Source organism: Lissotriton vulgaris, unplaced genomic scaffold, assembly GCF_964263255.1.
Source record: "Lissotriton vulgaris unplaced genomic scaffold, aLisVul1.2 SCAFFOLD_499, whole genome shotgun sequence".
Classification (NCBI taxonomy): domain Eukaryota; kingdom Metazoa; phylum Chordata; class Amphibia; order Caudata; family Salamandridae; genus Lissotriton; species Lissotriton vulgaris.
The window spans coordinates 579809-597531 of NW_028247837.1; the positions used below are offsets into that span (position 1 = coordinate 579809).

The 17723-nt window shown below is 45.8% G+C and overlaps 1 protein-coding gene across 2 annotated transcripts in view; it reads right to left on the minus strand.

Moving 5' to 3' along the window:
* LOC147665017 (butyrophilin subfamily 1 member A1-like) overlaps positions 1-17723 on the minus strand; it is a 166226-nt gene that overhangs the window by 82583 nt on the left and 65920 nt on the right. For both annotated transcript variants that reach the window (XM_086949814.1, XM_086949813.1), the window contains exon 5: positions 4264-4296. In XM_086949814.1, coding sequence (XP_086805940.1) covers positions 4264-4296 — 33 coding nt within the window. The remainder of the gene's footprint in view (positions 1-4263; positions 4297-17723) is intronic.

Consider the following 17723-nt stretch of genomic DNA (forward strand, 5'->3'; position numbering starts at 1 on the left):
ACTGCCCCAGGAAGGTTATTTTGGTTGGAGAGAGACGTATGACTTTTTGGCATTTACGGTGAAGACTAATTTGCACAAGTATGAAACAGCTTGTTGCGTGTAACAAGGCATTTATTTTAGTCGCTGCCCTTTACAAACCAGTCATCAAATATGGGAAGAAATGGACAGCAATGTGACGGGGTGTACTGTAACCCCCACCATTTTGTAAATACGCATAGTGATTTTGTGACCCCAATGGTAAGTACCGTGAATTGATAGTGATGTTCCTTACCACTAACCTCAAGTACTGGTGGTGTGCTGGGTGGATGAAGAAGTGGAAATAGGTGCCCTCGAGAACAAGGGTTGTAATGTAATCCCCAAAGCAGAGCCGTAGAATGAAGTCCCACTCTTATACAAATTAGCGGTTAAGTGAGCCAAAACATTTTGGGAGATTAGGGAGCATAAGGAGTATAGGGACCCCTTTGTTATAGCGATAAGAGTTACATAGCCCCTTTTTAGAGCAATGCTCTTCATCTTGAGTAGCCTTTGATGATCTAGTCTGACGTCGCTCCTCCGCATATCTGTTGCCCCGGAAGCCACCCTTGGAATACAGTTGGAACTCTGGTCCTTCCTGGAAGGAATGATGCTGCTGAGAACCGGGAGCAACGAAGTAGCAGCAGGTCCACCTGTCTGTAGGAACCGATAACCAGGCCGGCTGGTTTGGATTTGGAGTTGCCCTACAGCTTCGGAAGTATCCATGTCCTTCCTTTTTTTTTCAAACATTGTGTTCACCTGTGTTCCAAACATCGACTGTCAAAGGGCACACTAGGATGGTGCTGTGGGCCATCAGGGCGGATACCGGAGATCCTCAGCCCCACATGTTGTCTGAGCAGGATTCTTTGCTAGCTTTCCTGGAAGATGTGTCAGACACATCCAGAACACATCAGACGTTGGCACTGGATATGATATTCTGCTCTTTTACCAACTATTTGCCTTATTTTTACAGGGTGTTCTCCGGAGATGTTTTAAGGCATGGGCAAAGTGAACGGTCACCAAGGGCCACCACCTTCCAAGGGGCCCCCTGAGAAAGTAAACTTTCGATTTGACCTCTGTCTCTTCTGGTTCTCTTTCACAACCTCTTTATTTCGCTGCCTGTCTTTGCCTTTACCTCTGAATCCATCTCTCTCTCTCTGCTCAGTGTCACCTTAAAGATATTTGGATAAGACTGATTTCAACAACTTATGGGTGATGTTGTATCAGGCATATTAACATATATTCAGTAGTGTCTGGCATCATGGGGGAAACGAGTAATAAAACTAAAAGTTGTTCTGAAAAGGGGCCCCCAAAATATGTCTCGCCAAGGGCCCCATAACCCTAAGCTAACAGGTGTTCTCAGTTGTGATCTTGGTCATGTTTTTTTTAACTGCATTGAGAAATCTTATATGTGGAGTCTTGACTTTGTGGTGGTCAGCTGTTCTTTGGATAACTGCTTTGCCTGATGTGATGTTATTCAATGGGTATGTTTTTACCTGGTAGGGCTCCAAAACGTCTGGACGGTCTATGCTATAATCACGCCAGAGATCATCTCCATCGTCCATAGCGATGTGCTCTTCATATAGGTCTGAAAGATCTTAGACAGGTTCAGGGTCTGAATCTGTGTGCAGTGTGTCAGTGACTGTGCTGAGGGTGATGGGCTACTGTCCCTAGGCATGTTTTTCTTCGTTACAGGGAATTATCTGAGTTCCTCAGATTTGTCATCCTCGATATGGAGTATTCTGTTTTGAACTGATGGTGGCTGCTGTAGGGAACATGCTGGTATGTGCCCTTATCGATGTAGATTTTCACCTGCCTTACATCAGGCTGTGCAGCTCAATGGTTAGAGCGGCAGACCCTGATGCAGAAGTCTGGCCCGGGACCAGGGTTCAATTCCCGCCTCGGCGGGTCTTGGGCTCAATTTCCTCGGACCTGTTAATTTTTGCCTCTGTGCCTATTCTAATCATGGGTCCCACTCTGCAACTCTGGGCAATAGCTTGCTTAATCTCCACAACGGCCCCAACAGCGTTGGGATACCTGGCTTCACCTTGGGGGTGCCCAGGAGAGGGCACTTCACAGGGAAAGGCCAGGAAGGGTTCCTCAGCGGTATTCGTACAAGCGCAAAGATGCCTCCGGGTAGTTGTGCGCTATATAAGTACCTTTACATTTACTTGTGAATGTGTAAAGTCATTCGCCATTAAGGCTGATGCTGAGGTCTGTCCGGACGCTGACCTCAGGTCCGAGACAGGAGTCTCAGGGTCTGAGATGGGGTCTTTCAGCTTAGAGGCTCAAAGGCCTGGGGTCAATGCCTTTTCCAAAGCTGAGAGCTGTTGCGGCCAAGTTTGTTTGGTAACAGAAGTGGGCACCAACTGTGAAAGCTTTTTTTAGTGGCAGCTCAGGGCTCACTGTAAAACTCACTTGAAGCCAATGTTTGCCATGGCCTTTGAGTCGAGACTCCTGTTGATACTAAATTCAGGAGAGGAGATCCTGGAATATTATGGATATTTTAGGTGCAGTCTGTGTACTGGGTGTGGGTATGCACTCTGTATACTGGAGGCTATCCTGTGGGCTCTTAAGATTGTTGTCCTCCAAATTAATGGTTCTCTGAGGACAAACATTCTACACTCTATTCCCTCTGATCTGCCAAGATACCAGATGGGCCTCCTTTCGCGCCATCTTAGTATGTCCTCACAATGACCTAAATGTTGGACTCGCTGGGTGGCTCAGGAGAACTTCAGAGGAGCATTTTCTAATGCACCGACTGACGTCACATTCAGTAGCAGATAGTCTTTTTGTTTTGAAAAGTCTAGCAGACTGAAACAGTTTGATCTCCCATCATGCCCTTAACAACCAAAGGTTGCAGAACATGTATTGCTCCAACAACAGAAACTTGCTATTGAGATTACAAATGGAAGGGTGTCTTCTCCATAACCGACTCCTCCAGGAGTCATTCTCGTACAACCTGGGAGCAGAATCCTCTGGTCCGGGTCGATTCCGAAGAGATTGACAGTCGTACAGTAATTTCATGTCCTGTTGGAAGCGATTCTGGTCCTAGTAGTCAAACGATTGCCTTTTGTAGCGTAATGGTCCCAGAAATCCAAAGCATATGCTTGAAACAAGTAGTGTAAAATAAAAAATCCAAAGTGGAGTCTTTGTCATAGAGCATGTGGATCTTGGGAAGGAATTATGAATCATCTTGAGATCAAAACCTCGACTTTGAAAAAAACCAGCTTGCAACATGAGCACCCAACACTAAATGAGAGCAGCCAACACTAAATAGCAGTAGTGTGCAAACGTGATGCGCCTGCAGTTACTGGCCTCGTCGAAATGAAAAGGACCTGTTAATGAGGGACCAATAGTGTTATACATGGTCATCTTTCACACTCCAGTCATTAATGATGCTTTGAGCGTAGGTAGGTGGCAATGCCATAGTTCATATTTATACTGTAGGACAAGACAGCTGACATGCTAATGATAATGGATTTGGAGGAAACATGAATTTGTTTGTAGAAAAGCACCTTAAACATCATGTGCACTTCTGTTTAGTTAAGTAAAAGCCTTCACAAATTGGTATTAAAAAATAAAAAGGTGCATCATAGTTGCTGTAAAATGAATGGCATTTAGAGGTGTTAGCAGCGATGAATAATGCAAACTTCACACCATCAACCAGAAACGAGCAATGGTAAGAAATTGGAATTGCCTGTGGTACATGGCTTGTCAACAGACCAGTAGCAAAACATATATCAAACAAGCATTCCCACCAATCCTTTTTATGTCGGTGGCAAGCATATGTTTGCAAAACAAAATGTAAAAAATTACCCATAACAACTATACATAAAAATATGCTGTATACTGTGGTGTTATGAAATCTCGTTTACCAATTGAAAGGTTACATGTGCTGCATTATAAAACCTGTAAATACATAAAGAACAAAGGTGGAAGTAGAACACATGATGTGGTATTACCCACCAAACACCTGCAGGAGTATTTCCTTTAGCTACTCCAGTGAGGAATTTGGATCCAAGGTTACACTATGCAACACCAACAACAGCTTCCTCTGAGAGTAGCAATACTTTCCCTCCAAAGGAGGGTGAACTTGTTTAATATTAGTGATTTTGGAACGATAAATACACATTTTAATGATGGCTGTCCCAAAATGACTTTAACACACATGAGACAAATAATTCAAGTTTCTAAGAACATCTCGCATTTTTATGAAACACTATCATAAGGTTAGACGTCAAGATTTACCTTGTTCCCCTTTCCATCCAGCCTTCAGATTACCTAGTAAATGAAATAATCCAATTAAAATAATGCATGAATCACATATTTTTGACTGTCACTTTATGCTACACAAACCATCTAAAATTGTCTTTGAATCTCAAAGGAAGATGTTTGGCAATTCACTGAGACTTGGAAGCTTATCAGCATACCAAAGTCTCGCTCACAAATTTCATTAATCAGAAGTTCTAAAAACAAATGAGCAAGCCAAATTTGTATATGCCTGAACCATTTCAACTATTCAGATGAGACTGAAAACCAATCTGAATGATGGAATCTACACTGGGAGACTCAATTAAATTTTCAAAGATTTATTCGGTGTTTTGTAACAACCATAAAAGCATGCATAAAACATAAAATACAACTTCTGGGAGACTCAAAAGCAAATCAGAATTCCTGAATACCTCTCAGGAAGTTTTGATATTTGAGTGCAAACACCAATATGGCTCCCTGTTTCCATTGAAGTTTTATATAAGATTCAGGAGGGCAAAGTACAGCTGATCTGTAAAACAAGAAGTTGGGCACAATAATATGTTTTAGGGACAGTTAAGATTGTTTGCAAGGAGGGAATTTAGTATTTGATGCTTCGTTAATATAAATACTTTCAATTTCTGTTTTGCATTTACAGCTTTAGTTTTCCGATTTATTTTTGGCTTGACGAGTTTAACCATCCAGGATTTGTTAAGTGAAAATTGAGCAAGCAGTGGTACCAGTGACCTTAGTGAAGTACTTGTTGACATACCATACTTACAGTCAATGGGGTTCATACAGTGTCTTTCTGCAGAAGGTGACGAGGTGGGGTCATTCATCAACTTTAGTTGGTAGTGATGATTAGAGAGCACAGACTTAAATAGGTTTGGGGTGTACGGTCTAAGATGCCATGAATGAGGTGGACGAGGGAAGTGTAGAGGAGATATCAAGGAAATGCAAGAACTGGATGCAATAATTACAATAGAAAAATGGCTATGGTCTTCAAATAGTAAGTACTACCATAGCTTTCTCACAATATAGCACTATAAAGAACAAGTACTACTGTTACTTACCTTCATTTCACTGTTTATATTGACAGCGTACAAACAAACGTTCATGTAAGTTCTGATGGAAAATGACCCTAAATCTGCTGTTCTACACAGACATAATGAATGCTTAATCCCTCTAATGTTATGGCTGACCCATTGCGTCTTCTGCACTATGGGCTATCCAGAGGAAGTAAAAAGTTCAGTGGAACTCCTGGTGTTCACACCGGATACTTCCTTCCAATATTTACTTTGATGGAAGCGGACGCAGAATCGATTTCTCATACGTTTCGACCTCGATCATCAGTGATCTCAGAGCGAAATACAGCGCAGATCCCACCAGACGGCACAACGAAAAGCAGATAAGGGCTACTCTGCACACGTACGGGGGGATCACTTCCCCCTGGTGAAACCCTCAACTTAAGGGAGGCATCATTGGAAAGGGAAGAACCTCCAACCACCCAGCAATGCCTCCCTCAAATTGATCCCTGCGTTGCATCCGGACAAAAATCTCATTAGACCCCAAAGCAGTGCTTAATTTGAGCTGGTGGTTTCCGGTGCTTGGCACCAGCACTTAATTGTCAACACTGGTGCTTGTAACAGTCGGCCATAACGTGGCACTGTCTGGACAATTTAGAGATGACCACAACAGTTATTAATTCAATATACATCAAATTTCTATTAACTGCTGCCCAAGCCATTTTTATAGGTTTGGGGTCCTGAAATAGTCAGAATTGTCACACCTGTAGGAGTGTGATGGTTAGTAGCTGTGTTGTTACCATCATTGGCAGTGCTGGTAGAGGCAATCTGTGGTGCAAGCTGCAGTAGCCTCCTGACAAGAGCACTGTCACTTATTTTTCTTTACAAATTAAGCACTGCCCCAAAGATTCATTGCTTTGTTTGTGATGGGGGGTTACTGGCACCTGACATGGGTCAAACCCATCCGCCTCATGAGGGGATCATTTCCTTTTTAGGTTTTCCCTTTCAATGGAGGTTGGGGAAATCGGGATCCCAAAGGGGACAAGATTGGTACCTCAAGAAAGAAAATATTTGGAGCTCATATTGAATTTTGCTGCTGCTGCCAGGGTCTTTCTGGCACACCCTCAAGTAGCACAGTAAAAATAATGTTTGAAGGAAGCATTGCAGGAAAAGGGCAAATCTTACCTTTGCAGAAATGTCTCTCTCACGCAGATCCCGGTTTGTGGATAGTGGACTGTTAGACTGAGTCCTCTCTGCAGGTTCATCCTCAAACCTTTTGCAAACATCCTCCTGTTTTACTTACCGGTTTTTATGATGGCTTTTAGAACTCTGTACACATTAATACTGCTAACCAGTATGGAAGTGCTTGTGGTCTCTCTGTTAAAAAGGGTAAAATTGACTTACACCCATTTGGCACATTAAATTAACTTACAAATCCCTAGTAAAGTGGTTCAACATATACTCAGGGCCTGTAAATTAAATGCTTCTAGTGGGCCTGCAGCAGTAATTGTGCCACCCACTTAAGTAGCCTTTTAAACGTGGGGCCTGCCATTGTATCCTGTGTGTGCAGTTTTAAACTGAGCCTCAGCACCCGCACAAAGGGTTTCACACTAGTCTTTTATGCTCCCAAACAAGCTGGGCTGATCAGGGAGACAGAAAATTTCTGAGACCTCTGTAAGGGGAGGTGTCTCAAAGCTTCTCCCACTTCAAAGTGGGCACTGGGTATAAATACTGGGCCCTTAGTCCCAACTCTTCAGCACACTTCTGAACCTGTGGAAGACTCAGAAGAATGACTGTTGTGCTGCTCTGCAGCAAGAATGACTGTCCTGCTGCCCTGTTACTCTCTTGCTCTACTGCCTGTGTGAGAAGGACGCAGAGAAGAGGGAAAGGCTGGGTCCTGTCTCTGACCGGCTTGGACCACCCTTATGAAACAAACAAAAGAAAGTGCCGGACAGTCTGAATAAATACAAACAAATGCACACCTAGTATAATTAATTGCTAGGCTGACAAACCATTTGTGATTAATCACTTATGTTTTATGAAAAAGTTTTTTGAAACGTTTTTTGGCATCAAGGGATACACACCACACTTACAGAAGTTCACAAGTGCATTGAAACCAAAAACAGTACATTAAATTACAATATACACATATAACAATTGTGATTACAAAAAACAACTGTGCTATGCCTCAAATAATTACGTTTTGCTGAGGCACCAATCCTGGATGAAAAATGAACAAGTGGACAAAAAAATAAGACACTAGCCTACTTGTTTCCACCACCACTAGATACGTATTACTTTTGACATATGGTGCAACAGAATAGGAACACACAAAACTAAGCAGAAGTGTAGAATTTGTGCAAATTATATTCCTATTGTGCCCTGGTGTTTGCAGTATCTGGGTGGAGCAGGACGCCGACGCGTTTCGAACCCGTTGAATAAGTTAAGGGCTCTCCTCAGGACAAGGACTGGGGGGTCGTTGTTGCTGTGAATTTAAAAAAATTGGTATCAATAGGATGCTGACTACCACCTCACTAGAACTGAAACATTGTACATAAACCTGCGAGTACCTTGTTCTTGAAATGTCAGGATACTCCCTGTGGGTAAGATAATATAAACCCTAGTTAGTCACTATGACATATACGACATGTGGGCCTCCAAATGATCAAGGAAAGGTAGGCACGTACCTTGATGTATACAACACTAAAAAGTGTATTGGGTGCCGATGCGCATAAAATCAATGGTTGTGAAGATTGTGCCTGGGAAAATAAACAACACTGCATATCAACAACCTAACTCCTAGCGCCCTGGTTTGATTTTGCGCATGTAGCTTATCACTACCACAAAGGTGAAATTGGCTCCTACCTTGTTTGGCAGAAGTTCGTGACTGAGCACGAACTCGAGCGGCAGCCGCCGCTGCAGTTCGCCAACTGTGGGATCAAAGGGAAGCGGTGATCAGGAATAGACCGGGAAAGCGTTCACTGGCTCTTTTTTAGAAAAACCATGTTAAAGCGGGACTTACATTTTCGACGATTCAATCGGTCTGCACGTCGGACACACAAGCGGCAAGAAACTGGCAGCGCGAGTGAGTTGGGGGCGTGTCCCAGTCTTTTTAACGCGTGATGCGTTAGCAGTGGTCAGATGGGACATGTAGTCCGCTGTAACCCGAGTGCCCACAAATGCAATTGCAAAGCTCTGAGGGAAGTAATTCAAAAAGGGGGCAACTGAGGAGGTATATGTGAAATAAAGTGTCACCTCGTGATGTCATGTACTTATGGCAATCTGGTCCTTGTATGATCATATTAGAGGAGGCGGGGGTAACGGGTACATCAGTACGTTTAAAAGTGAGGATATTTTTTGGACACATGAGCGGCAGGTAGCGAAAGCAGACAATAGCTACAGGCAGGCTATCTAGAGATTACTCAGTTCATTCAGATCATTAAGTCCCACCATGGCGGTGTTAAACCTCAAGATGAGGTAGGCCTCTTTCTGAGCAAGGCGGACATCTGGGTCCCCTCCAGCTCCCAGAGTGTTCTTGATGTTTGCTAAGATTGTCCACTTCAGATCATTAGATGAGTGTTCCTTTCGTAAAAAGTGGGATACCAGGGGCGCCGTCAAGACTTTATTGTTTATCCTAGATCTGTGCTGGATGATGCGTTGGCGCACCTCCTGGGTTGTTTTGCCAATGTAGACCTTTCCACGGGGGCAAGTTATAGCATATACTGCGTACTTGGTCTTGCAGTTCGTGAAATTATTATGGCGCCAGAATTTTTGACCATCCGTGAAGAGGGTTCCTTCTGTCGTCAGGTTACACACTGAGCATCTCCCACATTTGCGGTGACCCAATACCGGGCCCATATTGAAGAGGGTACCTTGTGATTCTTTTTTTGTGACACCTCTTGTGGACGAGATCTGTTGGCCAATGCTTCTGTTTTTTTTTAGAGCGAACAGAGGTTTGCCAATGTGGGGTAGAATTTCTTCAATCAAGTGCCAGTTACTGCGAATTATTTTCTGTACTGGGTTGGTGTGGGGACCAAAGGTAGAGACGCAGACCATTCTCTCAACGTTAGATTTTTCTCGTTTTTGTAGAAGATGTTCACGCGGAGTCCATCTTGCCCTCTTCATGGACTGTTTTAACAGTTTTGCTGGATAGCCTCGTGCCCTCAGCTTATTCGTCAGGGCCTCCCCTTGGGTGGTAAAGTCTTCTGTTCTCGAACAGTTCCGTCTTACCCGGAGGTATTGGCCATATGGGAGTCAAGTCAAGTCAAGTCATAGAATTTGTATAGCGCACTACATACCCAGAGGGTTTCAAGGCGCTTAGGAAGGGGAGGAGGATTATTTGTCAAATATCCACGTTTTAAGCTGCTTTCTGAATGCTAGGTGATTCTGGGTGAGGCGAAGGTAAGCGGGGAGTGAGTTCCATGTTTTGGCAGCCAGGTATGAAAAGGATCTGCCTCCCATGGTGGTCTTGTTGATGCGAGGTACAGTGGCGAAGGCTTGGCTGGAAGAGCGAAGTTGGCGGGAGGGGGTGTAGAAGGACAGTCGAGAGTTGAGGCAATCTGGTCCGATGTCGTAGAGTGATTTGTGTGCGTGGGTAAGCAGTCGGAAAGTGATCCTCTTATTGACGGGTAGCCAGTGGAGGTCTTTAAGGTGACCAGAAATGTGTTCGTTGCGTGGGATGTCTAGTATGAGCCTGGCTGAGGCGTTTTTGATTCGTTGTAGTTTCTTCTGGAGTTTAGCGGTGGTGCCTGCGTATAGGGTGTTTCCGTAGTCCAGTCGGCTCGTGACTAGAGCGTGGGTGACTGTTTTCCTTGTTTCGGAGGGGATCCAGCGAAATGTTTTTCTGAGCATGCGAAGAATGTTAAAGCAGGAAGAGGATACGGCGTTGACTTGTCTGTTCATGGAGAGTGAAGAATCCAGGATGACGCCAAGGTTCCGTGCGTGGTCTGTCGGGATGGGTGCTTTTCCGAGGGCTTCCGGCCACCAGGAGTCGTCCCATGCGGAGGGGGATGTACCTAAGATGAGGACTTCTGTTTTGTCTGAGTTCAGTTTCAGACGGCTTTGTTTCATCCATTCGGCGACTTCTTTCATTCCTTCGTGTAGGTTAGTTTTGGCGGTGCTGGGGTCCTTGGTGAGAGAAAGGATCAGTTGAGTGTCGTCCGCGTAAGAGATGATGTTGAGGTTGTGTTGGCGGGCGATGGTCGCGAGGGGGCTCATGTATACGTTGAAGAGGGTGGGACTGAGTGAAGATCCTTGAGGTACGCCGCAAATGATTTCAGAGGCCTCGGACTTGAATGGTGGGAGGCGGACTCTCTGGGTTCTTCCGGTGAGGAACGAGGTGATCCATTCCAGTGCTTTTCCTTGGATTCCGATGTTTCTGAGGCGTTGTAAAAGGGTGCTGTGGCAGACTGTGTCGAAGGCTGCAGAGAGGTCGAGGAGAATGAGGGCGACTGTGTCTCCATTGTCCAGTAGAGTTCGAATGTCGTCTGTTGCTGCGATGAGGGCGGTCTCAGTGCTGTGTTTGGCTCGGAAGCCAGATTGTGAGGGGTCGAGTGATTTGTTGGCTTCGAGGAAGGCGGCGAGCTGGTTGTGGACGGCTTTCTCGATGACTTTGGCCGGGAATGGAAGAAGCGAGATGGGGCGGTAGTTTTTTAGTTCGGTGGGGTCTGCTGTTGGTTTTTTCAGAAGGGCGGTGAGTTCAGCGTGTTTCCAGTCTTCTGGGAAGGTGGCGGAGTTGAAGGAGCAGTTGATGACGTTTCGGAGGTGCGGGGCTATGATGGAGTCTGCTTTGTTGAAGATGTGGTGAGGGCATGGGTCTGTGGGGGATCCAGAGTGGATGGAATTCATCAGGCGGATGGTGTCTTCAGTGGAGATTGGGTTCCAGGCGTTAAGGGTGTTTACGGGGGGAAGATGGTCAGCAGATGGTAGGGTGGGTTGGCTTCCGGGTTGGTTGTCAAAGCTGTTGTGGATGTCAGCAATCTTGTTGTGGAAAAAAGAGGCAAGGGAGTCGCAGAGGGTTTGGGAGGGGGTGATGTCATTGGAGTTGGCCGAGGGGTTGGAAAATTCCTTGACGATGTTGAAAAGTTCCTTGCTGTTGTGGGCGTTGTTGTCAAGTCGATCCTTGAATGCTGTTTTCTTGGCTTTTCGGATCAGTTGGTGGTGAGTACGGGTGGCGCTTTTGAAGGCGTCCTTGTTGCTGGTGGATGGGTCTTTTTTCCAGGCCTTTTCAAGGGAGCGGCACAGTTTCTTGGACTTCTTGAGATCATCGTTGAACCATGAGGCCTTCTTGTTGCCAAGTTTGTGTTGACGTTTTTTCAGTGGTGCTAAGGTGTCGGCGGTGTTGGATAACCAAAGGGTGAGGTTGGAGGCGGCTTCGTTGGCGTTAGAAGAGAGGGCTGGGGAGGTTCGAAGGAGCGATGTGGAGATCTGATCCGTGGTGATTTTGTTCCAGTTTCTTTGTAGAGTTGGTTGGAGGTGGATGATGGGTTTCGGCTTGTTGTAGGTGAAGTGAACGCAGCTGTGGTCAGTCCAGATGAGATCCGTAGTGTGGCTGAAGGAGACATGGTCGCTGGAGGTGAAGATGGGGTCGAGTGTGTGACCTGCGATGTGGGTGGGGGAAGTGACCAGTTGTTTAAGTCCGAGGTTGGCGAGGTTGTCTAGGAGGGTGGCGGTGTTGCGGTCGTTGATCTTTTCAAGGTGGAAGTTGAGGTCTCCCAGAAGGATGTAGTCTTTGGAGGGGAGCGCGTGTGGGGTGATGAAGTCTGTGATGTCTTCACTGAATTTAGCGCGGGGTCCTGGTGGTCTGTAGAGGAGGGTGCCTCTGAGAGTTGTCTTGGGGTCGATGTGGATCTGGAAGTGAAGGTGTTCGGAGTTAGCGAGGTTGGCGTCGGAGCTGGTAGAGATGCGGATGGATTTCTTATGGACGATAGCGATTCCTCCTCCTGTATGGTCGGTGCGGTCCTTGCGTGTGATCTTATAGTCATCAGGGATAGCGATGGCGATGTCAGGGGCGGAGGAAGCGTTCATCCATGTTTCCGTTAGGAAGGCGACGTCAGGAGAGATGGTGTCTAGGAGGTTCCAAAGGTCAATGGCGTGCCTGTGGACCGAGCGGGTGTTGAGAAGGATGCATTGTAGGTGGTTGGGGTCTGGAATCTGTGGTGTGGTCGTAGCGGAGATGTTGCCGGTGCCGCTAAATTTGCAGGAGAGGCAGGAGAACGGTCCATGGGAGCGTCCAGGAGCGGCTTGGACGCAGTTGGGGGCGCGACCAGGGTTAAGGGCTAGGAGGGTGGCGGCATCGTAGGTAGTGCGGGGGGGCTGGGCAGCGCGAGGGGCAGGGGGACTGGCGCTGGGCGCGGTCCAGGCGCGGACGGGCGTAGACGGGCTTACCTTTGGCGCACCTTCGGCGCGGGTTGGGCGCGGTCGCTGCGCGTGAACGCTGCGCGTATAGGCATCGGTCATATATGGATGGTGGAGGGGGAGGGGCGAGGGCGGAGCTGCTGGGAGGCGGGAGGCGGGGTGGATATCCGGGGAGGGAAGGCTTCACCACAACAACAACAAGAGACTAAACAAGATGGCAGTCGGCCAAAAACCAATGCACAGATGGGGGCACACAGTATAAATGACACGCACAGACTGTTCAACAAAATCGGGCACAGACAGTCAAATAAATGGAAGGCAAGACAAAGCAGACACAGCTCAGCGTTACAGCACGTTATGGAGGCTGGCGCTCTGTGATTATGCTAATTGGTGCAAGTGGCAGAAAGCGCTACGCTGCGAGACAGACAGTGCAATTCTGGAGGAGTTGGAGCGCTATGGGGGTGAGTAGTTAACTGTTGAGACCGGGCGCTATGGGAATAAGTGGCTGAGGTCCGGTGCAGCTTAGCTCTAGTCAAGGCAGGGAATGAATTAATTAATTAATATCGGCCGTGATGCAAATCTGGAGTTGCGGTCGGGCTCTGTGGGGAAAGATAATTCAATCGAGTGAAGCTTAGCTTAAATAACAATACCGCACTTGGGTCGGGACGGCAGCTTCAGGTGGAGCGACCGTGTCTGACGAGTCAGGACGGTCTTCTTCAGGTTGTTCTTCAGGCTTTTGGGGTGGAAACCTGCGTAGTGTAACGCATTATTCCTGTCCGTTTTCTTCTGAAAGAGTGTGGACTTCAGGCCCTCTGGTGTAGATTTGATCTCCACGTCCAGGAACGGCATGGATCTGCAATCGTATGCCAGACTGAATTTTATGTCTGGACTCCGGTTGTTCAGCCACTGATGGAAATCCTCGAGGGACTCAGGTGTGCCGTTCCAGATGCACCACACGTCATCTATGTACCTGAGCCACTGCCCAATGTGTGCTACATACGGATTGTTGTTATAGACAAATCTGTCCTCGTATTGCGCCATATACAGTATGGCCATTTCTGGGGCGAAGGGACACCCCATCGCCGATCCCTTTATCTGTAGGAACATCTCGTCCTCGAATACAAAAAAGTTCTTTTTGAGGGCTAGGGATGCCAGATTAACGATAAGTTCAGTGGGCACTCTGTGCGGGCGAGGTCTTGAGTTGAGATACAGTTCTATCACATCAACTCCATCCTGCTGCGGGATTTGGGTGTATAAAGAGGACACATCCATTGTGACTAAGAGTTGGGTGTTAGGATCGAACTCAACTCCCTCAACTTTAGTAAGAAAATCCATGGTATCTCGGAGGAAGGATGGTACTTTGATGGTAAACTCCTTCAGGAAAACATCCACAAACTTCGAAATTGGTTCCAACACCGAGTCGCAACCCGATACTATCGGGCGGCCTGGTGGAGCACTAGGATCTTTGTGCACCTTTGGAAGGAAGTACAGATGGGGGGTGCGCGGAAAGCGTTTAACAAGAAACTCTGCTTCCTTAGGGCCAATAATCCCATTGTCTCTGGCATCTTTGACAATCCGTGAGATTTCATAGGTGATCTCAGCTGTAGGGTCCTGTGTAATGAGGCGGTACCAGTTGGTGTTGTACACGTGTTTCCTTCCTTCGGCTTTATAGAGGTCCTTAGACCAGAGGACCACTGCGCCTCCCTTGTCCGCTGGTCTGATCACAGCTTCTTGCTGGTTCTTCAAGGATGTTATGGCCTGTCTCTGATCTTTGGAAAGATTGTTGGGTATAAATCTTCTTTTCTTTTCCAGCTCATTCAAGGAAGATAACACTTTCTGCTCGAAGGTGACAATATTCTTTGCCATGTTGTTATTTGGCGGACAAAAAAGAGATTTGTTTCTAAGACCAGATACCTCAATCTGTGGTTCATATGTCGAGTCTTTGAAGAACCATCTGAGGAGAATTTTGCGAAAGAATTCGATCACCTCTAATTTGACTTTGGTGAAGTCGATGTGTGTGCCAGGTACAAATGAGAGTCCCAATTGCAATAATTCCTCTTCTGCCTTGGTCAGGATTTTATTGGAGATGTTAATGATGGAGGAATCTTTTAGGACTTGTAGTTCCGTTTGCGCGTTGACATTTCCCATTGTGGTGGTTTGAATTTGCTCCGCTGTTGTGGTTGGCCCTGTCCTAAAAAAGGCCTCTTCTGATGACCCCTATTAGATGATCCTTCGCCCGGGTCAGATTCCACGGACGAGTCGGAAGATGAGGTTTCGGAAAATGTTAGAAATCTCTTTTTTGATCTTCCTTGGTACGAGTTGAGATATCTGGTGGACTCGGAGCGGGTATAAAAGTCCTCCTTCAAGTATGGATACACGACCTCTAGATTGAACGCCTTTTTATCTTTCTCGAACTTCGTTGTTTTGAAGTTTATTGTATTGTCCTTGAATGTTGTAATCTCCTTTTCTATCTTTTCTAGAAGAAGTTTTGCCTCCGACTCCGTGTGATTGTCCCTGATGTTCTGGAGCTGCTCCTCAATCTCCTCAATTTCTTTTTTGCAAATTCTATGGGCTGTCTCGATGGTGTGGACCATGAGATCTCTACTGCATTTTGTGCTGATGCAGCTGAACCCTTTCTTGTAAACTGGGTCGTCGGTGAAGAGGACGGGTACGTTCTTTATCTGTAGGCCCCACGGTATTGTACCAGCTCTTAAGTTGGCCAACAAGAACTGGCCATGAAGTTCTGTTCTGATGTGCTTTTTTTGAAGTCTCAGAAGCTTATCTGCCACGTTTTGCTGCTTAGCCGTGCCGCTCAATGTGAATGAAGTGAACAGTGTGGAGTCAGCAAGGAGTTTCTCAATGTGTTCCTCACTAAATGAAAGGACAGCACCTTGAGCACATAATACTCACAGTGACTCCAAGGGCTAGTTAGCTGGGCTCCTGATCAGAGTCTCAGGGACAGAACAGACTCCAACCATGGTCAGCCCTGCACCTGGTCTCTGACTGCTGCCAGTCTTAACCCCCCAAGCAGTGCTCCTCCAGTCATGGACAGCTAAAGGTGGGGCTCAAGGTGCACTGCCAGCTCAGCTGGGGTCTCATCAGAACCAACAAGCATGACGCAAACCCAACGCATCTTTTCGCAGCGCCTCTTTGGAACGGAAGCAAATCCTCAACGCAGTCTGCCCTGCTCTTCGGAACCACCACGGTGCGACTCATCCTCAATGTGGACCTTACAACATCAGGACCAAAGCAGTGCAATGTATCCTAGACACACGCCAACATACTAGCCCTCAACGCTCACTGAAACTGCAGCTGCGCAATGCATCCTCGGCTCGGGCCTTGCATTGCTTCTTGGGTGCTCCACAGACACTCTGTTACTAGTATAGTATTTAAGGTGCATTTCTATGTGAGACTGGATTTGTCCCTGTATCCAATCCATGCTCCATTGTGGTCAACCTGAACTTGTGACTCACCCCGGTCCAGCGCAACCAGATAACTTGTTGGTGCTTTGTTCTTTTAAGCACTATTTCAACCTTAACCTTTGAAATTGCATATCTACGATTTTACTAATTGGATTTTTCTTTTGTTTTAGTGTCAAATAATGTATTCAATTTTACTCTATTTTGTGAAATTGGTGTGGAATTTTTCTTGTGTTGTGTTTACACTTTATTACTATTTGAAGTGCTGCATAAATACTTTACACATTGCCTTTAAGTTAAGCCTCACTGTTTTTGTGCCAAGCTACTGTCATGTGTTTAGTACCTCTCCCAAATGTAGAGTTCCCTATGTTAGCCTAACTGTGCATGACAAAGGCCGCATTAGCTTTGCACACATTACTATACAATCATATATGCATTTGTGCCACAATACATTTTCACACAGAACCTGCAGTAGTTTTCCCGTTCTGTTCTTTCCTGGGATTTAGTCTGAGCAGTAGACAAGGTCAAACAGCAATGCCCCTTGTTATTCTGTTCTAGTCACGCACTCGCACCTGGACCCAACGCAGAAATGCAGCGGTTGTTTAGGAACATACAAACCTTGTCATATAGGTATGAACAGCAATTTAACACACATAAATTGAGAAATACTTCCTGCAAGATGATCACAGCTGTATCTGAGATGTAGAGCATCCATCTGTGTATGCTAAGGTACAGGGTGCACTACTAATCCCAGAGATCTTTGCTGTATAATCAGTTTTCTTTTGTAGAAGGGTATGGGGTTAGGCTAATGTGTCTCAAAATATGACAGGGCTTTTCATAATATATGGTTTACTGACTATGGAGATTGTATTTTTGCTAAGCAGTTGTTTTCGGATTGTGGCTTGTATACTTCATTCTACAGCACAATAGATAAAATAAATATTTCAAACTCCTTCGTGTCTCTGTCATATCTTACTGTGAATGAGTGTGAGAGAGAAAGGGGGTGTCCTGTTACCACGATCCCTGAGAGGGCCTGGAGTGTTGTGTTCTGTCGTGTCAATTCACTTGTCTCTCTGGATATGAGTAGGAGCGCAAGTGAGACACTATAGCTAGTTGGACTCGGGCTCTTGGTACTGAGGTGATATGGTGACTCAGTCACTATCTACTGATGTTTTATGGTCCCAAGAATAGTTCTGTTCCGGAGCAGAATCCCTGCAACACTACCAGAGAGATAATTTTGGTTTTGCAAAACCAAAAACAACAAATAAAGCTGTTTACATGTTTCATAAATGCCTCAGTCGACTAAACCGCAGAAGACCCACAGGCCTCAATTTCATATTCAAGCAGTAGTAATAGAGCTTTCATCCTTCCTAGGTCAAGAAAATGCATGATGTATTATGCAAATATTAATTTTCCAAGTAGCTAGGAACAGGGCAGGCTGTGGTATTGGAGATGTCAATACAAGTCAAGTCAAATATACTTTATTTCGGCATGCATGTAATAAAAGTTTCCACATTCATTGTTTAGCACCAATGACCAATATATAAAACTGCAATATTTGAATTTAAATGGGTAGCGACAATAAATTAATATCAAATCAGAGCATCTAAGAATGGTAAAAAAACATTGCAAAAAATATAATGCATGTATACATCAATGT